At 42.7% G+C, this 24,494-nt stretch overlaps 2 protein-coding genes across 3 annotated transcripts in view; one reads left to right on the top strand and one right to left on the bottom strand.

Moving 5' to 3' along the window:
* Positions 1-42: 42 nt before the first annotated feature.
* Positions 43-3,685, top strand: lzic (leucine zipper and CTNNBIP1 domain containing). The gene is made up of 7 exons (XM_071520133.1): positions 43-223; positions 529-665; positions 869-1,004; positions 1,134-1,232; positions 1,379-1,474; positions 1,729-1,810; positions 1,917-3,685. Exons 2-7 carry the CDS (start codon positions 565-567, stop codon positions 1,970-1,972), a joined length of 570 nt encoding a protein of 189 aa, XP_071376234.1. The 5' UTR covers positions 43-223; positions 529-564; the 3' UTR covers positions 1,973-3,685.
* A 295-nt stretch (positions 3,686-3,980) lies between these two features.
* The window catches only part of clstn1 (calsyntenin 1), a 41,661-nt gene continuing 21,147 nt past the window's right edge, over positions 3,981-24,494 (bottom strand). The window contains exons 4-19 of one of the 2 annotated variants that reach the window (XM_071520142.1): positions 23,934-24,129; positions 22,816-23,024; positions 21,942-22,091; positions 21,337-21,522; positions 20,828-21,076; positions 18,149-18,270; positions 17,809-17,971; positions 17,353-17,400; positions 15,978-16,135; positions 15,483-15,631; positions 13,890-14,134; positions 11,823-11,993; positions 10,791-10,936; positions 10,434-10,569; positions 8,789-8,973; positions 3,981-7,647 (exon numbers count right to left, since the gene is read on the bottom strand). In XM_071520142.1, the coding sequence (XP_071376243.1) occupies positions 7,453-7,647; positions 8,789-8,973; positions 10,434-10,569; positions 10,791-10,936; positions 11,823-11,993; positions 13,890-14,134; positions 15,483-15,631; positions 15,978-16,135; positions 17,353-17,400; positions 17,809-17,971; positions 18,149-18,270; positions 20,828-21,076; positions 21,337-21,522; positions 21,942-22,091; positions 22,816-23,024; positions 23,934-24,129 (2,708 nt within the window). In that variant the 3' untranslated portion in view covers positions 3,981-7,452. The remainder of the gene's footprint in view (positions 7,648-8,788; positions 8,974-10,433; positions 10,570-10,790; positions 10,937-11,822; positions 11,994-13,889; positions 14,135-15,482; positions 15,632-15,977; positions 16,136-17,352; positions 17,401-17,808; positions 17,972-18,148; positions 18,271-20,827; positions 21,077-21,336; positions 21,523-21,941; positions 22,092-22,815; positions 23,025-23,933; positions 24,130-24,494) is intronic. The other variant, XM_071520143.1, reaches the window with a different exon arrangement.

Genomic DNA, 24,494 nt, shown 5'->3' with positions numbered 1-24,494 from the left:
AGAAGGCCGCACCCACAGCTCGCGAGCTACGTTCAGAATCACAATCCCCACCATCCACAAAGCCTTCGACAGACACTGGAATATTTGGCAACCATATAGTTCTAAACCAATGATTTAGTTAATTTTATGATAAATTATTCAAGTATATGCAAACATTTTACTTCTGGTTGATTTGAGCAGGCGCCACACGACTATTAACCGACTGTTTACAAAGAGAGAGCAGGTGAGATCATGTCTGTTATGCTAGCTAACCAGCTGCATAACTTTAACGTTATGAGCGTCCAACAAATAGATCTATCCACAGTTTGGTGTCGAGCAAATTCACAACTATTGTGTTATAATACTATAACATTATGGCAAGGCAGTCTCTACGAGCTTAATTTATTTGCTTGTTACTTACCAGTTAGCTAGCTAGGTTGACGTTAAGTACTTAGTTGTGGCATAGCAATAAACGGTATCGTTGCCAAGTAATATTCCATAAGTAATAGTCCATATTCCGTTGTAATCTCTGTTTTGCTTGCTCTGTAGGTTGAAAGCAACATTATAAAGCTCTTCTGTCAAAGTATGGCGTCTCGCGGGAAATCAGAAACTGGGAAATTGAGGCAAAATATGGAAGAGCAACTTGACAGACTGATGCAACAGCTTCAGGATCTGGAGGAATGCAGGTGCAATGTACACAATTATCCTCGAAATTAAAAAAATATATATATTAAATCATTGTGTGTAGAGGGTCTTAACTGAATGAGTAGTTATGACTGTTTCAGATAGCAAGTAAATATCTAGTCTGGGCCAGCTATTGGTGTGAAAATGTTTCTATATGATATCCCGCATCTATACTCATTTCCCTTCCAATCTGTGTGCATTCCAGAGAAGATCTGGATGAGGAAGAGTATGAGGAGACCAAGAAGGAAACCCTGGAACAGCTGAGTGAATTCAACGACTCTCTGAAGAAGATCATGACAGGAGACATGACACTTGTGGATGAGCTCAGTGGAATGCAACTGGTATGGGCTTGGGATGTGGATCTACTGTGTAGTAAGACTGACCTAAGAAGGTTATAGCGTATATAAGAGGTTGTAGCTGGAAATAATCATGAAATGGTAAAATTGTTCTGATGTCTCCTTCTTCTTTAGGCAATCCAGGCTGCTATTAGCCAAGCGTTCAAAACCCCAGAGGTGATCCGACTGTTTGCTAAGAAGCAGCCAGGACAGCTGAGAACCAGGCTAGCAGAGGTTTGCACTATAATCTTGAGGATATACATATATTTAAATGTATAGCTGTCTGTGTATAGTCCAACTACTCATGCACTGTAGTTTAAATGTGTTTGTGTGTGTGTGTGTGTTTTTCCCCTGGCCTAATGGTGTGACATTCTGCGCAGATGGACCGAGATGTCATGGTGGGGAAGCTGTCGCGGGACGTGTACACCCAGCAGAAAGTGGAAATCCTCACAGCCTTGAGAAAACTCGGAGAGAAGGTCAGGAACACTAACAGCACAGATGTGATGCTTTTCCATGGATGATTTAGAGGCTTGTGACCATGACTCCCCACATTAACTCTTAAAGCTGCACTGACTTATTTCAGTCATTTAGCTGTCAGTAGACTGATGTGACAGCTGCTATAACAGGCCATATACTCATTTCAGGAGGAGCTGTAACATTTGAGTTTTAGACATGTTATTATAAGTATCTGAAATAACTTCTTTATTTTTGTTTCTGTCCGTTCTGACAGCTCACGACAGAGGACGAGACTTTTCTAGTAGAAAATGCTACAGCTACTCTCAGCCAGTTTGAAAAAGTCACCGCAGACCTAGGTGAGAACATTGCATGTGCTTCAGTTGGAATATTTAATCATACACGTTTTAATTATCCACAGAGGCTTAAATATTCATATTTACCTTGCTTTGCCTTCTTTTTCAGGGTCAGAAGACAAAATTATGGCTTTGGCTAGCTCTGGTGTGAAACCCAAGGCATAGTAATAGTAATACTACAAACTGTCCATTTTAAGTCAGCGTTTGTTGTTAATGCCAAGAAAGAAAAGTGCCAACTGACCATTGATCTTGTAAATAATCAATGCACTTGTAGGTGTTTGTAAACCCTAATATTTTTAACAGTATTGTTTTATATCCCCCAAACTTTTGTAAATGTCTTTTATTTGTTCAGATAACTGTAAATTGTCTGTATTATAGGTACTAGAGTATGATTTGATAAGTAGTTAGACATATGTGGAGCATAGGACAGGCAGTTCATGGGAAATATTTTCTTGTGATTTGTGCTGTATTTCTTATTGTGGTGCTAAGACTGTCAGTCTTAAACACTTAAATCATTGGTGTATTTATGATGATGATTGTCTTCACAAGTGCTGCAAATTATCAAGATGTGATTTCTTTTAACTAAACTGCTACCTACAGGGATGTGGACAAAATAATGGAAATACCACTTGGAACAAGAACTTTAACTCTGAAGTAACTAATCAAATTACAAAGGCAGCTACACTAGCAAGTCATATTAAGTTGTCATTAAAGTAGCAGTACTTGCCAGCTCTGAGATGTCCGACAATCACCACTTTTATATGTGAGTTTACAAAGCAGCATGAGGGAACTTACATAGCTCCAAAGAGGCCAAATAGTCAGTGCCCAAATTGCAGGTGTGTCAGTCCAAAAAACTGCAAAATTATTTAATGCCAAATATGGGCAAATCGAAGCTCACTGGCAGCAATAAGATGGATGGATGTAACAAGATAGTTGCTGAACACCACAAAACTGCCTCAAAAATGACTTAAGAATTGAATCAACACTTCTTTGCTTATCTCAATGAAAACTACACATTATGAGCTTCCCAAAGCTTTTATGGCAGGGCTGCCATTCGGAAACCACTTGTATCCAAAGCTAATATCCGAAGATGATGAACCTGCTGTAAGGTGCAGAAAACCTGGACCCCTGCAAAAACATAATATGGTCTGATGAGTCTTTCACTCGTTTTCCTACATTTGGAGCCCCCAGCCCACAGTGTTTGTTGGCAGCTGTTAAACACTGTGGTGGATCTGTGGTGGTTTCAGCAGCCGTATCATGGCTGTCATTTGGTTCGATGATTACTCTGCACAGTCGTTTAACAGCCAAGGAATACGAGGTAATTTCACAGGACCAGACCAGTGATGTCCCCATATTTCAAGATGATAATGGCCTCATATACTCTGCTAAGCAAATTCAAGAGCTGTTTCACACCTTCAGTGGCTTCCCCAATCACCAGACCTAAACATGATTGAGCCTTTATGGGACGTTCTGGACCACAGAGAACGAAGTAGATTCACATCTCCTTCATCCCTCAAAGAACTGGAGGGTCCCCTTCTTGTGGAAAGGTCCGACATCCCACCACACACAGTTCAGGACTTGCATATAGAAATTGAAGGATTTTTTAAGCTGTTCTGATATATATCACATATTAGATACATGACATATTGTTAGGTGTTTCCGTTATTTTGTCCCCCTGTATATTCATGGATTATCAAACATTTCAAATTGTGCTTCAGTTATTCACTGTAGGGTCAAATATGCAATGCTTGACTTAAATGTTGAATTATATCTCATTTTCAACTTGAATCTGGTTGAAACCGTTTATGAGAACACTTATACAAGTTTACAGTGTCAACCTTAAGATGTATTCAGCTTGGTATCCATGTCATTTTGAATGTCAGTAAAAAATGAAGTGAATTTAATCACAAGTGATGTTTAAGTTTTAGGATTTTATTTGATTTGTGTATTGAACTCTTGTCTCCACCTTCCATTTTGGTCTTTACAGAGAAATGCTCTTTCACCACCAGGGGACACTAATGCCTTAAAGTTAAAACTGTTTCATATAGCACTACCCAGAGTGTTGTTGGTTCATGCACAAGTACTGTGAAATGCTTATGATGCACTAATTATGAATCCAGTTGTCAAATGCTCCACTGATGACAGAAGAAGGACAGAAAGAAGTTATACCCCATCTCATCATCCTTTATTTTGTTTATGAGCAAGCATCAACTTCACTACAATTTGCCTTTCAATTGGTAGAAAAGTGAGAGCAGCCCCAACAAGCACAAAGGAAGCATCCAACCGTTCTGAAAACATCGTCACCTTCCATTTTGAGCAAATATTTAAAAGAAAACAAAAAAAAAAAAAAATGTTTTGAGTGGCGTGGACTTGTGAAACAGACAATCTTGAGAATCAGTAGTGTACCACGTCTCCTTTTCTCACTCCGGTCTCACAAACCCCACATGGAGCATACACAAATGTGGTTCATGCAACGTAAATTCCCCTTACATTGTTGTGTTACCGTATGGCTGCGTTTTCAACTTGTTAGGCAGTGACAATTCATTTCAATGCAGAGAAAAATACACGTATCTCAGGCTGATCAGAAGGTAATACGACCCCAGAAAACTTGAGATGCCAGAGTCTCTGTGAGGAGACTCAACTTCAGAGTCAGTGTGCACATATCTGTAACCCATTGCATTGTACTTTTCAGGAAAATGATAGATGAAATATTGACATTAAGCGTTTGATATAATGACGTTGTGAGATTTTTGGAGTTGACAGGCTTATATCCTAGTTCTTGTGAATTCCATGCTGCCCTCAAAAACATCTGTCAGCAACTCAGGCAATAGTACACTGTTCAAAATTACCTTCCACTATACACAAATAGGTAAATTTATACCCACGTATGCTGCCTAGAGCAATTCAATAATGTACATCTTTTTAGAGGTGGATTCCGTCAATATGATTTAGTACAATATCTATAGAAGATACAATATGGATCTACTTTCTCTACACATCAACATGGACACATGACATCTATGTAAAACTTTTTCACTTTTAATAAAACTAGCGGTGGACTATTGTTACAACAAAATGAAAGAAAATCGCATCCCCAGCTCTGTAAGAAATCTAGCATTAAATGGTAACAAAATAAGAAAGAAAAAAAAAGTTTGCCACAACTAAAAGAGCATGGATGAGTGTTTTTTTTTGTTAGATGTGTTAATTGCGCTGTGATCGGCAAAAGGCACTCCCAACTCGGCCGGCTCAGACTCGGCCCCCTACAGCGGGCCCAAGTCATCATGGAGGGGAGACTGTCAACCACATTTCCACTGCTGACCAAAGACCATAAATAAATTGAACCTAAAAACAAATACAACTGAGCGACTCCTGACATATGGTTTGCTCGAACCCTCAAAAGTGGCCTGGAAACTGTCTCAAAAAAAAAAAAGAACCTTATATGAAACTTGCAAAGCATTTAAATGGTTTATTGTATTCACGATTTTGGCCTCTGAAAATAGATTTGCATGCAAAATATGAGACCATCTGCGCCAACTTTTCTAGTCCTTTCCCACCTGATAATGCCACACTTTCTGTTCACTTAATTGGACTACATTGCCCCGAGTCTAGTCTTACCGTATGCAGGTTTGAAAAATGTATATATTTTACTTGGAACCCGAAAACATTAGACGAACATTAAATCGTTAGGTGTAGAAGTACATTTGTGTCTGGTATGTGAAAGATATACAACAGTGATGAAGAACAGCCATGTCTGAGAGGAGATAGAGGTTGGACACATCTTCCCAATTAATTGTATAAGTTTTATACTAATACCAGAAGGAAAATAAGTTTACCAAATGTAAACAAATATCTTAGAACAACTCTACAGTACAGTTCCATGTACAATAAAATCTAGTGGTCTACTGCAAAAAATATTTCATTTTAAGATTCAAACAAGAATAAAGATTCATTTTTAAAGTGTTTTCCTATCGCAACATGTGCAGTTTTCCCCTCAGCTGGAATTCCTTGAATCGGAGAGAAAGAGTGACGGGGAAAAACGCTGCTTATATTGTGATAAGCAACCAGTTTAAAAATGCATCTAATATATTATTTCAGGTTAAATAGCCGTGCCATGAAAAAAATCTTTAAAAATATTTTTTTGCAATGAAGCAATCCTGAAATGTACTTTTCATTTCTCTCCTCAAAAACAATGCCAGCAACTGCACTATTCAACCAAGCTCCACTAAAGCTAGTCTGTCAACATAAATCTGCTCTCTCAGTAGTTTGCAGGGATTTCGTTCCTTCCTACTTCTGTCACCACAGCAGGACTGGAATATGGAGGAAGGGCTTTTTAAAGCTGCTGAGGAAATATCTCTACTTGTCCAAATGCATTGGCAGAAATATTAGTACCCATGTTTCAAGATCAACAGCGCTATACCTGGCCTGGTGTTTGTTCCGCACACAAGCCGAGGTTTGTACATATGCATTTTCTCTGAGTATGATTACTCTGAACGAAAAGAAAAACCCTTCTGTACAACAGTGAAATATAATTGGGAATGAAATACATTGACGCCTCGAGAAGAGCGTTGCCACTTGTGCAAGCAAAGCAAAGCATGTGTGAAGCTGAAACCATCGACCAGTCCTGCCTATGTGAAAGCAAAATAAATGATTTCCTCTTTGCGAAACAAAAAAGACAAAATGGACACCACTTTGCCATGGAAACCTCCGCTTAACAGTCCTGGGTTTCTCATCTTGGAAGCAGACATTTTTTGTACAAGCATGATGGAACAGCTTTTTGCGAAAATTTTGCGACATGCTACAGCCTCTGTGACACAAATATTCTACATTACGTACTGCGTCATTTTAGATATTGGACCCCCTTGTGTAGGCCTTCACTAACACATCGACTAATTACATGGTTTCTTTATATTTACAAAAATTTTTAAAAAGCAATTTATTCCTCTACACATATGACTTCTCAAATATCCTCATGCACTAAAAGAAGAAGAGAAAAAAAACCAAAAGAAAATGCGGTCTACTTGTTCAAAGCATCGTCTCGATTCACTCTGTGGACTACAAGTCAAGAAAACCCAAGTCAAAGCTATACGTGATTTTAGCGGCAAACAAATCTAAAAACCAATAATGCAAAGAATATACATTTAAAAAAAAAAAAAAAAAAAATCATTCTCCATTTGAAAGCCTTTTACGTCTGAGAGAAAACAAAAAGTGCAGGGTTGGCTTCCTCACGTAGTTCAAAACAAATGTAAATGTAGGCCAAGTTTTCCTGGGAATTAAAATATAATAAATAAAAAAATAAACAGTAAAAATCAGCGATCCGGTGATTACTATACTACACTGAGTACCACCACTAAGATAACAACAGGAAAACCTGGACCATATATACGTTGAAGGGATTTTTGTTTTGTTTTTTTACATCATGGCTCCTTGGAAATGAAATCGTAAGGGTGTGTGTGTGTGTGTATATGTGTGTGTGTGTGTGTGTGTGTGTGTGTGTGAGGGAGAGGGCAGTATGGTGAGTATGAGGATTTGAGTGAGAGTGGGAGTGAGTGGTATGTGTGAGGTGCTTGTGTATGCAGACAAGACTGTGTTGAGGGGTGTGTGTGTGTGCGTGTGTGTGTGTGTGTGTGTATGTGTGTGTGTGTGTTCTAGTAGGTGAGGGTGGAGTCGTCCCACTCCAGCTGCTGCTGTCTGCTGGCCCCCTGCTGGTCCTCTGGCTCCCCGCCTTCCTCGTCCTCGCTGCTCTCCGACTCGGCGCTTGTGATGTCGTCTTCCTCCTCGCCGTCCTCGCTCTCCTCCTCCTCTTCCTCCTCCTCCTCGCTGCTGTGCTGGTCCTCGTACGTCTGGATTAAAAACAGAAGGGAGGGGAGGGAAGGAGAGAGAGAGAGAGAGAGTCACTTTCTGAAACAAGAATCTAAACATCTAGAGATCAACACTGCTGCACCATATGTTACAGCTTTTTATTTTTTTAAGTGCCACCAGGAAACTTTCTTGTGTTGGCGGCTCCAAATGGCAGCAAAAAAACTTCAATACCCAGAAATCAAGTAACTTGACGTCAGTAAACTGCACACAGCACGCTCATGTTTACCAACCCGGGCCGGTCTGTGATGCTTTACATCAAAGGAAACCAAAGAGACGAGAGAGGAAAAAGATCTAACGTTGGAGAGTCCAGCTTTCTATGGCCGCTGCTGCTGCTGTTTGGATTTCACTTGATTTGTTTCAATCCATTACTTCTTCTTGTGTACCTGACGCCAGAATTTAATTTGGGCAAATAGGGTGAATCTGCAGAGTCTCAATTAGTGTGGACGGGACGCTCTTCTCTATTCTCTATTATCTCTCTTCTCCCACTTTGTGATTTAGGCTAAGACCGGTGTATTTTCACATAAAAATCTTGCCTAGTGCAGCTTTAGTTACAGCACTACAGCAGTATGTTTCAGGTTAAAAGGTTAGTGACATAATGGGCCAAATGTGACTAGCTATCAACAGTATAAGAATGGTAAATTAGTGTGAATTGTAAGCCTATATATTACCTCAGAATTATGAGGCATGAACCCACTGCAGATACGCACACCCTCCCCCTGAGCCTGCGGGTCTGATATTGGACCGCTGCCTGTTAAAGTGCTTACACTAAAAATTTTACTTTGTACATTTGCAAGACAAGCTTTTATGTTTGTCTTGATGCCGCTTTCTTGGCTGCTTCTCCCCGCGAAAAAGAGATTCTCAATCTCAACGGGAATACCTGGTTGAATAAAAATAATCCAAATATGAATCCTTTATATTCATTATCAAGGTAAAGCTCCTCAGACATCCATAACAAAGTCTCTCCCCGCACCCCCCCAGTGGATTGTCTATGAGGAGAGCTCAGATGAAACTAGGCCACACAGTCGCTGCTATGCAAGGGTTTGTGATTTGGATTGTGCCTCTGTGTGAGCGGTGTGTGTGAGAGTGTGTGTGTGTGTGTGTGTGTGTGTGTGTGTTTTTTACCTCCATGGGGTTGACGGTGATGGTGAGGGCCGAGTCGTCCCAGTCCATCTCGTTCTCCTTGCCGTTCTCCTGGTCCCTCATGGTGCGCTGGTGTGCGGCGCGGATGCGGAACACGCCCAGGATGATCATGAACACCAGGAAGCTGACGCACACTACGATGACAATGGTGGCGGCGCTGGGGACCACTGTGAGGAGGCAAGCAGGCACGCACACACACACACACACATAAACAACAACACACACACACAAAATGACAGGTTAGAGGTGAGCTGGGTTCAATTCACACACGGGCAAAGTAGTAAAATCTCCTTTGCCGCTTCCCCATTGCAACATGTGTGGCATCACAGCTTGTGTCAGGGCATTTGGAGGGCATTAGTTTTGTTTTAGAGTTAGCGAGGACAAATGTGGATCCCTGCTGCGCCCGCACAGAAGCTAATGGGGTTTAAGTGAACTGCAGAGGAATGCTGTTGGCAGCTCTAGGTGTGTGTCTTTCTTTAAATAGCTCCCCTGTCCTCCTCCAACCTGCTCCACTTTGCCCCATGCTAGCAGGAAAGGGCCTCTCCTGTGTTGTGCCAGGCTTAGCGAGCTTGTCAGCCGAGAAGATTACTGATGCTGGGAAATAAAAGGTTGTGCTCAGAGCACCGCCTGTCCAGATGTCACAGACAGCACTCAAGTGTAATCCCTAAACTTGTGCCATTAAAAAGTGGGAAAACAACCAGTGTTTCATATGTGCCCCACTTCTGGTTAATAGACTATAATCCCCAGCAATGCTTGCCATGCAAGAGGCCAAATATCTATATTTTTTTTCCAGAGCACAGAAATTAAGCAGATTACTTGTTTGATTCTGAGGTCGGTCTTAACTGTAATAAGAGATTAGTAAAATAATCTACAACAATTACTGTGATTGGGGGAAGTTTTAGTATTTTCCCTTCTAAGTTCAAATCAAAAAAGGAAAATATTATTTTGAAAGGCAGATGTGGAAGTGCTTCTGGTGATCTGGGAGCCCTGGTCAATCTAAAAATGTCCAAAATGAATCACTACTCATGATTCTAAAAGAAGCTAGTGGATTGTATCACAATTAATGAAAGCTTTAAAAACTGGAAGGTTCAGTGGTATACCAGAATTTGCCATATGTGTTAAGTATAATTAACTAGAATAATTCTTCAAAAATGCTCTTCTTTTCATTGTGAAGAGCACAGGGGAGGAAAAAAAGATGGCACAGACATTTCAGCCTTCACTCGCACCCTACTTTCCTAGTCAGAGAAGAGGAGTCTGGTTCAGAGTTGGATGAAATTGAAAATGAAATTCATTTATATGTAGTCATTTATCAGTCATTTATATGATGAATCATAACTATTTCTGCTACTTTCCTTTGACTTCAGAGATGCTTCAGAAAAGGGGGATTCTATGTACAAAGTTTACCTGGGAAAAACAGTCACATATTTGGTTTGCATGATACCTCAGCTTTTGAGCAGTTGAGGAATACGTTTGTACATACATGGATGTGTGTTAGCCCATGTGAGCTAGAGTGCCTCAATTAATAAATCTGTAGTGTATTTGAGCCCTCGCGTTTGAACTGGCTCTGTGTGCGGACTCATCTTCTGAATAAGTACAGGGTATCTGCCACAGGCCAGTGTTTCAGTACCTGAGGCCTGGTGAGCGTTGACCAGGTTATGTCCAGACAGATCCACAGAGGCGTGGTGGACAGGGTTGATGAAGTTGGGCTGCACCATGGCGTTGTTAGCATGCTCCATGGGATTGGCTGTGTGGATCACGTTCACCTGGGGAAAAACACACACACACACAAATGTATAGAACAGTCACAAAATGTTGTAAATAGTTCTAGGCGTAGCTGAAATACTGGGAGGGTAAACAAGAATTATGTCTCCTTCCTTTATATGCTGAATGCTTCCCTGGCGGTATGACAAGGACACTATTTGCAAATCCTCTGTTGTGAATGCGTCACTGTTGGGCGATGCGAGTGATAAATGTCCAGTCATACCTCGACCTTGAAGTCATTGCTGATGTAGCGGCCGTTGAGTTCGGAGCAGACCAGTTTGAACTTCCTGTCGAAGAGGGCCTCGGTGTGCCAGTTCTTGTAACGAATGAGGTGCAGGACCTGCTCGTAGTTGGCCATGGTGTTCACACCTGGAGCACAGAGAGGGAGGCTTGTGTCAAGATGACATGTGAGCAGAAATCACCAGAAACTGTGGACAGTAGGCTATATCTGACCGACAGAAAAATTCTCTATATTAGTAGAAAGCATGTTGTGGGATGGCATGTTTGTAACAATGACAAAAATGGATTTAGACACTGATAATTCTAGTAGATCTGATATAGGCAGGACTAATTTTAAATCGCTCTGAATTTAAGTGTCAGCTAAATGCCTAAAATGTAAAGTAAATGTAAAAGCCTAAAGTATGTACAGTATGTACACATATGTGAGTATATGCCTGTATTTGTTCACATGATACGACACAGCACTACATTGTGCATCTTGTTAGGGCTGAGTATCGATACTTTTAAGGTATCGACCGAAATAACCCAGTACCAAGTAGTATCGAAACTTCTCCAGTCAAACGATACCTGCATTCGATATTTTTTGTACACAGATCTAGAAAAAAATGACTATTTGTGTGGTTTTGCTCTCAGCCAATCACCGCAAGCGTTCTTCGATTTAATGCGACGTGTGATTGGCCCACTACCGCAGCAGCTACAACCCATACAGTCTGTGGTGGTGAAGTCGAGCGCGGTGTATGTGACGGAGTTGGCAGTTCAGCGTGCCGAGAAAACGTTAAAAAAAAAAGGTATCGAATGAAGTACTCTATTGGTATCGGTATCACTTTAAGGGTACTGGTATCGGTACTGGTATCGTAATTTTTTAAACGATACCCAGCCCTACATCTTGTCAATATCCTTGAGTGTGTGCTTTAATACTGCCTGTATAGATGAACCTGTTCTGGCTACAGGCCTCATCTGACACTATGGCTACATGCTAGTCAGGCGAGCCCAGCCCCGGCTCTGTGGCCCGTACCGGTGATGACGAGGCCCAGGTTGGATGAGCTCATCTCCAGGCCGCGCTGCTGCAGCTGGGCCAGGTCCACCTCCAGGCTCTCGTGCTCCCCGTCCAGCTCGTCTCCCACAGCGGTCACTTCACACGTGTCCAGGTTGTGCATGATCTCCTCCGACACCACCGTCTCTTGGACTGAATGAACCGTGGAGAAAAAAAGGATTTGGAATGAAGAGTTGTAGGGTGCAACTTATGATTGTCTGCTGTTACAGTTTTTCTGACTTGTTTACACTCCAACACTGGAACTTGAGACACAATCACAAAAACCTGACAGTTGTGCCAAATACTTGAACCAATTCTGCAAAGATCCAATCGCATTTTCTGCTTTTCACTCAGATTAAAAATCACACTGCAGACAACTTTGTACATTTTGCACAATCTTCATAACTAAAATCTGTTGTGTTCACGTGGAAAGCACTGCCAATCAAAATGCTAAACTGAAATTACAAGAGGAAGGGTGAGAGGAAGAGGAGGAGGAGGATGAGGAGGACAGAAAAAGAGGAAGAGCAAGGAGCGCAAACATCCTGGATGAGACCACGTGGTCAGCCATGGTTTAACAATGAGGGAGTCTGGGCAACGAGTGCAGCCTCTCCACACCTGAGCAGGAGACTTCTGTGAGCATGGTACTGGTAAACAATGCCATTCAGGGAAATAAAGAGTTGAATCATTGCAGACTAAGCCGTGCTTCACAATACTGAAAGGCTGAGCTTGTTGACACTGAACCGAGTCCTACAGCCAAACCCAACTGAAATGTATACAGTGATTTATTTTATTTCTGTGTTTGTTTTATATTTCAGCAGGCTAGTAACATGATAACATTTTACAAGCGGCTACTGTACATACATACACAAGCAGTAAGCCTAACATAGGAAATAAAGGTGTGAGCCTAGAGATATTCATAGTAGTGTTTTTCATTGAGCCTATCAGTGTGTTCTTAGAAAGATCTATTCATTTGATGGCGTGTGTGTATCATTTAAAAGCAAAATTCAATGTTGAAATATATAACATGATTCCTGAGTTTTGCATTTTGTGCCTGTGATTTTTGTTTTGTGTTGAAGAGTTTTGAGAAAATGAGGTATAGTTCCAGAAACTGTGTGTAAAAAAACAAAAACAAACAAACTGTAATATCCAATCAAAATAGGGTAATATTTTAATAGTCCCATCTGGGGCAGCATGTGTTTTTCATTAAGCTTATGACACTAATTAACATTTCATGCACATTTGCACCTTTTGACTCCTGTTAAGCAATTTTTACACCTCTACTGTGCAGCTCAAACACAGAGCCTGAACTCTGCCTCTTGCTGTCCAGCGTGGCAAATTAGTTTATTATGGAGTGCAAGGTGGGGCAGGGTGTTTACTGTAGGTAACAGCAGCAGATCTCTGTAAGCCCCTTTGTCCCATATGGCCTGTTGTTCACCACAGCACATTGTATCTCCCTCTATCTATGTCAGCTCCCTTCTATTGTCTGTCCTCCTCTCCCTCTTTTAGCTCACACACAAGCCTAACAGATGGCATGGCTGGTCAACTGCCCCCTCCCATAAAGCATGTAGTAAACAACTTATCCCTCTCTCTCTGCCTCTCTCTCTCTCTCTCCAATCCCTTCCTCTTCCAGCCGTAATCCTCTGCGTCACCGGCTATATCTACACAGCTATCAACTGTAGATTCACTGTGCCTTAGGGACCCATTCCAAGTCTAAGGTAATTCAGCTGAGGCAACGGATGAATCATCACTCCATATCATACCGTTACAGGAGGCACAAAACTAAGATTAGGTGCGCGGCTGTGTAAGAGAGTAGAAGCTCAGTGTGTATATATCTCAGAGGATGGGTAGTGTGTTAAGCAAATGACAAAAATAATCCACTGAAAAATGGGTTAGCTGTATCTACCAATTCCGTATAATGTCACCGTGGGACAGGAGTCCTATTGGTGTTCTCTACTCTAGTACTCTCTGTTGCCTCGCACAGGTATCTTCCACTGTCAGTGTTGTGTGTGTGTGTATGTGTGCGAGTGTGTGTGTGTGTGTTTCCCGTACCCGTGGGGTCATCGTCCGCCCCCTCGACGGCCTCGGGCTCGGCGTCGGCCTCCACCTCGCGGGTGATGGTGCTGACGATGCGCAGCTCGGGGAACAGCGTCACGCCCTCCTGGCTCTCGAACTCGGTGGCGCCGCGGGCGAAGTGGTCGATGCCGCTCAGGCTGATCTTGGGCTCCTCGGGCTGCAGCACCATCACGTAGCCCTCTGCGTCCGGCACCGACACGCACGTCTCCTCGTTGAAGCACCTGGGGGAAAGGACCAGGGGTTTAGAGGCATGGAATCGAATCAGGATCATTTAAAAGGTAAAATGGTGTTTTCATGAAGTTGTCCTTGTTGTTGGTTGACTCTCCGCTATCAAAAGACACAAGAAAACTGCATTTTCACGGAGGGACTGTTCACAGGTGGGCAGGTTGGACCATAACAAACATGGAAAGTGACTCAGTACTTTGCGTTTAATCTTGAGCTGTCACAAACTCCAGATTCCTCAAAATAAATCAATTCCAGCCACCAGGATGCAACCATGGTGTCTTAGGAAAAGGAAACAGGGTTTTCAGTGATGAACGCACAAAAATGCACTGCCGTACCATGTGTGCCACTTGTGTTACTTTGAAAGTTGTGAAGTTGCAGGTTGTATATTATAGGACAAGCATAGAGGGGGATAGCTCAAATATCTGCAATGGTTTTGTTTTGAAGTTTTATGTACACTTACTGGTACGCCATGAAGTACCACTAAAAATATGTCAGTTTCCAGAAAGTAAACTGACAAAAAAGTAAAATTTATTGTTAAATAGGTATATGTTATGGTATGGAGAATTAGCATCTTCAACTCCTCCAGTAAAATGCTTACTGCAGTGTTTCCTTTCCATTCATCTGGGTGCGGTGGCCCCCAACAGCTGGAAAGTTGCCCTCACAAGTAGAAATTGTAAATGCAGGGAAAAATTCATCATCTGGCCATTGCTGCACAGCCCGCCCAGGAAAACTTACTGTTGCTGCAGATTTCTGAATATCCAAATGAGAATCATTCTTAAAACTGCAGCACCTACTGGAACTGATCCTGGAATAGCCTCAGGAGAAAACTCTACATATCTACAAAAAAAAATCCTATAGAAAACGCTGCTTATTGTACATAAAATCTCTGAAGGCAGCCTAGTGCATTCTATGCCCGTGCAACACCTGTGAGTGTTCTGCTATTTTGTTATACATATCAGTCCATGAATGATGAATGAAAAAAAAAAAAAAAAATCGATGTCAAGGAGAATAGGAAAACAAAATGTTAAATCCAAAACCTTTTCTACCTCTTGTTATTCCCCACCCCTGCTTTCCCTTTCTCTTCCAACCTTTCATGTTTATTCCCTTTGGAAAAGAAACCCGGTAAAACTCTGACCTCCATTTTACCTCTACACACCTTCCTTCCTTACATTTAAAATAGAAGAGACAAACCCTTTCGGAATGCCGATTTAGTAGCGGGAACCGGTTTCGCAAACTTCTGGCTGCTGCTGACTGACAGGTGAGGCGACACGACGACAGAGCAAGAGCAAACGGAGCAGAAATCATAACAGAGAGTGAAGTATTCTCGGCCTCTCTGGCACTTACTTGACGGTGGTGGAGACGCGCAGGTGTCTGATGCCGGGGGTGGGGAACTGGCGGGAGTTCAGGTAGGAGATGTGCTGCATGACTTTGTCGAAGGCGTCGATGTCGTCGCCCTCCACGGACAGGGAGGACTGGTTGGGGTTAAACTCAACCTGAGAGAAGAAGAAAACAAGATGATGGATTATGGGATGTTTGATTTGAGGCTAGAGTGAGGCTGCTAGAATGTAAATAGCAATTTAAAATGTCATTACAAAGTCCAAATAATATAATTTTGATGAGGAGTTTGTGAAATTGTGATGAGCAAGCCGTCTCATTTGTGATTACTGCAGTAGAATAAAATGTACCGATACGCATTGTCACATTTTTGTATCGCAATATATCGAATTTTGATATATAGTCCAATCCCTAATACTGCCCCCTATCCAGGTCCAGCCTAAGCCTGGTTGTGGCAGAGTGTGTTGTCTACATAAGGTCTCCAGAGTGGTTTGACCTCCTCACCTTGACAGCTGAAGATACTTCCTCAGGCAGCTGCACATCCAGGCCCTCCTTGCAGGTGTACAGGCAGTCGATGACCTTCTTGTTTTCCAGCTTGCCAGAACGGATCATCAGCCCCGCTAGATTCCCCCGGAAAAACTGGGCCATACGAGCGTTGCCGCCTGGATACGTCGGGACGGGGATGAGGAGAAGAAAACGGTAACACAGAAAAAAAAAAAGAAAAAGAGACACGTAGTTAGTCAAGTGTACAGTCTACAGACTTAACCTTTCCTGGGCTGGCGATTCAAGCATGCCGTCTCAATGTGCAAAGCCGGTGTGACTGGAGCTCATGCAAGTTAGTATGTGTGTCCTTACAAGGCCTGGAGCCCAGAGAGAGAGGCAAGAGGATGATGGATGAGCTGATACAGGCCTTTAGCTACATGCAACATCTGCATTAACATGGTGGACCACTGCCTTAATGTAGAAAAAAAACAACAAGAAAACTCAAAGATGGGATTATCTCTGGTTTGGAATTGAGCTGCGGTTAAATTAATCCTCTTTATTCACCTTATCTTTCCAAAATACTGGAACCATCTTGAGGACTGCAAAATGCTCAAGTGTCACCAAATGTGATTTGAAAGACTGCTCATCTTTATCAGCTTGGAGCCTTGAAATTTCAATACGACTTAGTATTTCAGTATTGTGAGGTGCGTCAATCCCGCCGAATGTGAGGTGAGAGAGAGAGAGAGAGAGAGAGAGAGAGAGAGAGAGAGAGAGAGAGAGAGAGAGAGAGAGAGAGAGAGAGAGAGAGAGAGAGAGAGAGAGAGAGAGAGAGAGCGGTGCTGCGGACGAGCTGCGTCTGCCTGCAGAAGCTCGATGAGCATCGGTCTGCGTCACTGCAGAGTCGGTGACTGGCCCTCCACATCTCAAGGTCACACAGGCATTCAGTGGAGTTTTATCTGTGTGTGTGTGTGAGTGTGTGTGCTGCTGTAGCTTGGTTATCTGATATGGAGGAGCTGGAGCCAGTGCTCCTGACCCCAAGGTCACGTTCTGAAAGAAGAGACGGCCAAAATACTGCAGCCGGTTCAGAGGTTTGTGCTCACTTTCTATGTCTATTTCTGTTCTGGTTGCTGAGGTGAAGATGAACTGCATCCGTTTATGGAGACGAGCACAAGAAATAAAGGATGAGGAATAAGCAAAAATGAAGCAGGCAGCCATGAAATCACATCAATCATCTTATCCATACTGCATCATGCTAGAAAAACAGTTAAAAGAATCCTTGTGCAGCTAGAATGGATGGGAGTCATTCTAGTCGAAATGGAATGAGGATGCAGTTAGCATGGTGGGACATCATGAACACATGGACGTATTTGAGGAGTAAGGGAAAGATTTGAGCAACCTGGAGCGGGCTCAGAGACTGTCTCAGTGTCATTTTGTCCTGAGTTTTCTGTAAAGGACAGAAACAAGAGAGCAGGGAGAGACAGGGAGGAGCGTTGAGGATCTGCAGGAGAGATTTAGATGCTACACATGACGGTCATAGTGCATCATCTGAGGATCTAGCTAGGACAGAGTTAATACTGTATCGGTTGACATAAAATAACATGCACATAACATTTTTACACAAGTACTAATCAAAAGGAATGATAGATCTGCAGCTAGAATTGCAATATTTATTTATTTTAGTCAAATCAATAGCAAAATGCTTCAGAAACTCCTTACAGTACTTGAGGGGGACGCATGTCTGTTTTTTAAGATGTATCTGTGCTTCAATCTTGCTCCTGAATGATTCTGTCACAGAAGAGACTTATGACTCATTTAATTTTGCAGCATTCCTCAATAAATTGTCAGGCTTTACCTTGCCAACAGGCACCAATAGTGAGCTGAGTGTCGATCTTGGAGGCGTGCAGGGGGTAGTCCTCCGTGACCAGGAAGGGCTTGAAGGTGGTCCCGTCCACAAACAGAGACACGGTGGGGAACTCCACGTTCAGCACATAGTGATGCCACTCTTTGTCACACACCTGGAGAACACAGGAGGGGGAATGAACAGGTTGAGGACAGGACAGCCATGATTTACATGACTATGAGCTACGCTGTTCGTACCTCAAACCTCAAAGCTTCCTCTGACTAAGATTCTCATAAACTACTTAGTTAGAAAACAGGCTGTCATAGGCAGTTTAGAGTCAGAGGGGGCTGACCTGGTCGAGTTTCCAGTGGAACTCGGCTGGTTTGTAGTTCTCGGCCTCTGATGGATCCTGGCGCAGCAGCAGGATCAGCCTGCAGTTATGGACGTACAGCGAGTAGTGGTGTCTGTTCATGTCTGCAGAAAGAATAAAGGGAGAGGAGATCAGGGTTAAATATCGAAGAGTCTCTAAAATCATCATGTGAATGATTGTCATCACGTGTCTGACATGCGAATGTCAGAATGTGTAGATATTCTGAGGATGGGTGGTGCCAATATGCATCAACATGGAGTAAAAAAAACAATATTCCTTTATTTATAACTTTAATCCAACTGCTAAATCTTCTCTCTAGGCAATAAGATGTAAAAAAAACAATTACGGCAACAATAAAAAAAGTAAGTGTCATAGATCATGAGTAATGCCTGTCTGGTCTGCAGCCTACTGAAATCTGAAATCTTATGTAGCTTATAGTATTACAGTATTACATAATATTCCATCAAACCTGCTGCACTTGGCATTTATAGATGATAATTGTACATAAGAGGGCAATAAAATAACATTTACTTGAAAGCAATGGTGCTCCCAACTGCATAGAGCGCAAGCAAAATTTAGAGTCCCAGGACTTTTCTGAAATGTGTGAAGACTGGGACAACACATTCATTCATTGCATTTCCTGTGCTTTTGATTCTCTACATGTTTCAGCAGACTCTCACATTTGCAGTGAACTCTGAGTAGAGACGGGTTTTCGGTGAGATGTTATCCTTACCAATTCCTATTCCTCTTAACAATTTTCTCATTCTCAAATCTGGAAATACATCTCTAGCTTATTTCCTGTGAGGAAGCCAACGAAAACGATAGCATTCAAAAAAGAAGGACTGAACAAGATATGCAATCTTCCTAGAAAAAGCCAACTGTTTGTTTTAAAATGATTCAAATAATTTACATAATAACTTCTGTTAATATGCATCTATATGACTATAGCACTGATAGGTTATAAGCCAATATGTCATATGATGTCATGTGCTGCGTTTCTGATAAGAGAGTGAGGTTATAGTCCTAGATAGTTTCAAGTGCACAGCCTGTTGAAGCTGTCATACCCTCATTAGGCCTGTTGTTGTCTCTCTCTCATCAGTTATTTAAGATTTACGCCACAAACAACAGTGGGACGCACTTACATGAACATGGTAACTCGTATCAAATGTCAAAATGAAGATTGGAAGCAGGGGCAATCGTTTGGCAATCATTTTTGGGGAATTACAGTATCCATAGTGAGGGACAATGAAGCTGCAGAAACATCTCTGCCCTGGCACTAAAGAAGTCACCCCAAGACTTAATTTATTAATTTAATTTATTTACTGTAGTCCAGGATGCACAGTTGAGGTGCATTTAGATCACACATGCCACCAAAATGCTTAAGAAATGAACAGATCTTGGTCTACTATGTATTGTTCATCTTTCCATGGAAAACTGTGCTGAATGGAGGTCATAAATGTTACTGAGATCATGGGTATGGAAGCTTCCGGTCGAGGGCACAAGCCGTTCTGATGTAATCCGTCTTATATAAGCGGTGGGAGAGCAGTGATGAACCACCTCCCCCTCTCACTGGTCATGGGAGACATTGGGGCTTTACGGTCAATAAGATCAAGGCGCTTGTGACCACACACAGATACACACAAAAAATTAGGAAACAAAAAGGGAAAGGTCAGCAATGAAATCAGCAAACATTCTGCGAAGAAGTGAGAAAGAAAAATGCGAGAGGAGTCTGTTTCCATGTGTTAGACAGCCAGCTGAGCACATTCACTGATTGCAGCCTGAAGGTACATTATGCCTCTATTAGTGAGTTATTTTCAGACACCATATGTGCCGCAATAATGAGCCGAAACATCCCTAGTGTGCTACTTTAACTTACATGCCCAAACAACTAAATGCAGGTTATGATCCTCTCTGCAGACACCAGATATGATATCTACCCATCTGGTCTTATCAACCACTTCTTATTGGTTTAATTGTGTTTTTCTTGCTTTTTATTATGTATGTTTATTGTGTGTGTTTTTGTTCTGTGTTGATTATTTTTGGGGCTTTTTTTTGCCTTTATTAGACAGTTCAACATTTAGAGAGACAGGAAAGACTGGGAGAGAGAGAGAGACAGAGAGAGAGAGAGAAGGATGACATGTGACAAAGGACCTGGCCACCAGGACACCCCTATTGTGTGATTTTACTGTACACCGTGTCAAATTTACCTCACAAAACAATAATGTTTGCAACAAATTGAAATTTAAACCGGGACTTGCTGTACAGGTGGTGCTATCACCTTTATTTTTGTATGTTCATTGTGAGTTTTTAGTGTAAACCCTGTCAAATATATCATACTTTGATGCAGTACAGGTGGTGCCATTACCTTTATTTTTTTTATTTATTTTAACATTTTTTTTTTTGACATTTTTGCCTTTATTAGCTAGTTCAAAGTTGAGAGAGACAGGAAAGATTGGAAGAGAGAGGGGGATGACATGCTTAGACCACTGATCCACCAGCCCCTATTGTACATTTTTACTGTAAACCGTGTCAAATTTACCTTAGAAAACAATAAAGCTTGAAACAAATTTAAATTTGAACCGGGACTTGCTGTACAGGTGGTGCTATCACCTTTATTTTCGTCAGCTTTGGAATAGTTCTGCTCTCATGCGGGGCCGTTACCTGTCTTGTCAGAGTTGCAGAGGATGGTCTCCTTCTCGTGGGCCCCAGGGCCGTGCCTCATCCACACGGAGATGGTGAAGGGCTCCTTCAGGCTGGTGCTCACCACGCCCTCGGGAACCTTGATGGCCTGGGTGCCGTTAAACTCAAACACCTGGTCGCTGTCGTGCCCGTTGTCGGTGGGCAGCCCCACCGTCCAGTTGGCAGAGCTGCTGGGCGCGGGCAGAAGCTCCACAGTGCCGGCGCTGGCACCTGAAACCGGACGCAGGAGGAGAGAGGCCGATTTAGACCAAAAAATGACCACGAATACAGAGGAAGATGGCTCAGTTTGCTCATCTAATGATTACACCTCACTGGGTAATCTTAATTAATCAACAAGGGGGATCGATTCCAACATTGCACCACCAACAATAACTGTTTGCAGTGGAGTCTCCAATTAGATAAATTAAACTCACTACGCACAATGATTACCTGGAAGATATACATCAAATGTTTGGCTAGCGGTTACTCACCGCACAGCTTGTGCAGGGACTTCTCGGAGTAGGTGTCTCGGTCGCAGCCTTTTCCAATATGGTTGGTTTCCAGCTCAATACTGGCCTGGATGGAGGTGATTGGCTCATCGCAGGTCTCCAAGTGCATGCTGGGGAAAAGGGCCAGGCTGCCCGTGCCAGGCTCGTACTCAATCCTCTTATTGAAGCCTGAGAGGGAGAGAGAGAGAGAGGGAGGGAGAGAGAGAGAGAGAGAGAGAGAGAGAGAGAGAGAGAGAGAGAGAGAGAGAGAGAGAGAGAGAGAGAGAGAGAGAGAGAGAGAGAGAGAGAGAGAGAGAGAGAGAGAGAGAGAGAGAGAGAGAGAGAAAAGATGCCCTTCAGCACAGAAACGATAACAGGCGGCCAGTCGATAGAGGGGCTGTCAATAATACTTATTCATTAAGGAGTACTTCAATTCTTTCAGACATGATAAAAGGGCTTATGGCTTAAAGGAGTTAAATAACCTTTTGACAAAGGCACACAGTGTGTACTCGCCATGTACGGTGGAGTGCTTTTGTTTAACACAGACACGCCCAAACAGTAAGTGATGGTGTTGGCGGGCTTAAGGGAGCAGAGGGGAGCTTTGATACCTTGCCAGCCGGGCTTGCAGGTGGGCTTGACGCTGATCTTGACCAGAACGTCCTCGGAGGCGCGGTTCTTTCCACAGTCGTAGGCGGTCACAGTCAGCTTGTACATGCGCTCTTTGCCGTAGCTGAGTTTCTCTGTGTTCTTGATGAAGCCTGAGCAAAGCAGAAAGAAAAAAACAAAAAAAACAACACAGTATGAGCGCCAGTGCTTCTCTTTGTTTAATTTCAAAGCTGCAGCTGTGGTAGGAAATAAAGAAAACCACAAATTATTCAGACGAAAGGCTTAAAAACCACATGAAGTGATAAAGTGAACCCCAGGAGTGTTTCATAGTCAACCTGCAGTCAGGGCTTGTTTTTATTGACATCTCTTAGCAAGCTTTACGGCTCATTACCGAGGTAATGTGTATATAAAGACAGAATAGCATGCTGGTGATTTTAAAAAAGTGATTGGCTATAATCATATTTCATCTCAGCTACTTTGTTTTTCTTATTTCCCCCTAAAATACTAATTAATTGCTAGTCACTAAACTGTTAAACTCACATAACCCCAGTCCATATTTCCTTTTTATCAGAGTCATATCAACTGAGCTTGGATTTCTGTGGGGTCTTTAATTTTTCTTTACAAGACATTAAAATTAATAAACCTACACTCCAAGATAAATGTCTGATCGACTTGGGTGACATTTCAAGGGGACCGTCCTCGTCTCCGGGGGCAACAGGCTGTGGTGAATCCTAAACAACAGTCTTGCAGAACCGTTGTTTACACAGATCAATACACAATGTGATCTGAGTCAATAAAATCGTGGCTCTTAGGCGCACCCTGCGGCTTTTTTTTGACAGACACGCTGACACCAGGCTGCTATGTGACGGTCCTTACCGTCCTTGTCGACGGTGAAGGGCACGTCGGGGGTGACGATCTCGTAGCTGCAGATTTGGCTGAACTGGAAAGAGCAGTCGGCGTCCACCGCCTCCACCTTCAGGATGCTGTCGTACTTCTTCCCCTCGATGACCGTGGCTTTGTAGGACTTCTCCTTGAACACTGGTGAATACTCGTTGATGTCGTTCACCTGAATGTGGACAGTGGCCCTGATGGAGAGATGATCGGGTTATGACGCCGTGACCAAAAGGAATGATGGAAAACACATTCATCACAAATAACTTGACTGTTTTTGAGCACAGCAAAGTGTTCCATTGTTACCCTGGATGGAGAAGGAGGAGGAGGAGAAGAAGGAGCAAAAAGAGGAGGAGAAGAAAGAGAAGGAAAAGAAGAAGAAGAAAAAGAAGAGGTGGTGGGGGAAGAAGAAGAAGAAGAAGAAGAAGAAGAAGAAGAAGAAGAAGAAGAAGAAGAAGAAGAAGAAGAAGAAGAAGAAGAAAGAGGAGGAGGAGAAGAAAGAGAAGGAAAAGAAGAAGAAGAAAAAGAAGAGGTGGTGGGGGAAGAAGAAGAAGAAGAAGAAGAAGAAGAAGAAGAAGAAGAAGAAGAAGAAGAAGAAGAAGAAGAAGAAGAAGAAGAAGAAGAAGAAGAAGAAGAAGAAGAAGAAGAAGAAGAAGAAGAAGAAGAAGAAGAAGAAGAAGAAGAAGAAGAAGAAGAAGAAGAAGAAGAAGAAGAAGAAGAAAGAGGAGGAGGAGAAGAAGGAGGAGAAGAAGAAGAAGAAAGGGGAGGAGGAGAAGGAGGAGGAGAAGACTTTGAAGTGGATGGTTGAGTGCCTGACTCATCCAATCAATATCATTCTAAACAAAGTACTGGACCAAGCAATGAAAAGTCTTTCACTCTTTTTTCTTTCATCCATTTTCTTTGCCCGCTTATTCCCTTTTCAGGGTCACAGGGGGCAGGGGCCCATCCCAGCATGCACTGGGCAGGACAGATTGCTCTCTGATTACTTTAAACACTCAAAGTCAAACTGAACACAGTTTGGTCGAGGCAGAGGAGAACACACACACACACACACACACTCAGGCCAGGTACAGGCTCTTGTGGAACACCTTGTGGTGACTTACTTGTGGGATTTCTTCATGTTGGCTCCGTCAGGACCCTCTCCACAGTCGTAGGCCTGGATGGTGAAGGTGTGCTCCTTCTGCAGCTCGCAGTCCAGCTTGTCCTTGGCCCGGATGACCCCCTCGCCAGTGGACTTGTCCAGGACCACTGCCTCGAAGGGGACATTCTGCCCGTGGATCCTGAAGCCGCAAATCTCACCTGAACACGTCAAGAGTCAAAGGAGTGTTTGCTCAGAATAGCTGATGGCAGGCGGGAAGTTCCGTTCTCCAAACCAAAAGATTATGTTAACAACGAAACCATGAATTCACGCATACAAAATAAGATCAGCCAAAGGTTTTGGGAGCCAGGGGGTTGTAGATTGGGGTGGGTGGTGTCTGTGGAGGAAGCCAAAAGCACTGTTGTATGGGTGAGTACTTGAGGGAGTTGGGAGAGGGTGTGGGACATTTAGTATCGTAGAGAACTGAGTGTCTTTTCCAAGCCACTTGATAACATTGCATCCAGTCATGCAGGTAGAAAACCGAAAAAGATGTGGACAGGCATTTCACAGGAGTACTTAAGATATT

This window comes from Centroberyx affinis, unplaced genomic scaffold (genome assembly GCF_046629955.1).
Source record: "Centroberyx affinis isolate AG114_WGS23_722 - 3 ecotype Tasmania unplaced genomic scaffold, CSIRO-AGI_Caff_v1 ptg000772l_1, whole genome shotgun sequence".
In the NCBI taxonomy this organism is placed as follows: Eukaryota; Metazoa; Chordata; class Actinopteri; order Beryciformes; family Berycidae; genus Centroberyx; species Centroberyx affinis.
This window is presented reverse-complemented; position numbering and strand designations above follow the sequence as displayed.

Excerpts from the sequence above, each read along its gene's own strand:
- lzic (XM_071520133.1), top strand. The coding sequence starts at position 565 with ATGGCGTCTCGCGGGAAATCAGAAACTGGGAAATTGAGGCAAAATATG. Across the intron at positions 1,233-1,378 it reads TGAGAACCAGGCTAGCAGAG|ATGGACCGAGATGTCATGGT; the intron begins GTTTGCACTATA and ends CATTCTGCGCAG. Across the intron at positions 1,811-1,916 it reads AAAAGTCACCGCAGACCTAG|GGTCAGAAGACAAAATTATG; the intron begins GTGAGAACATTG and ends CTTCTTTTTCAG.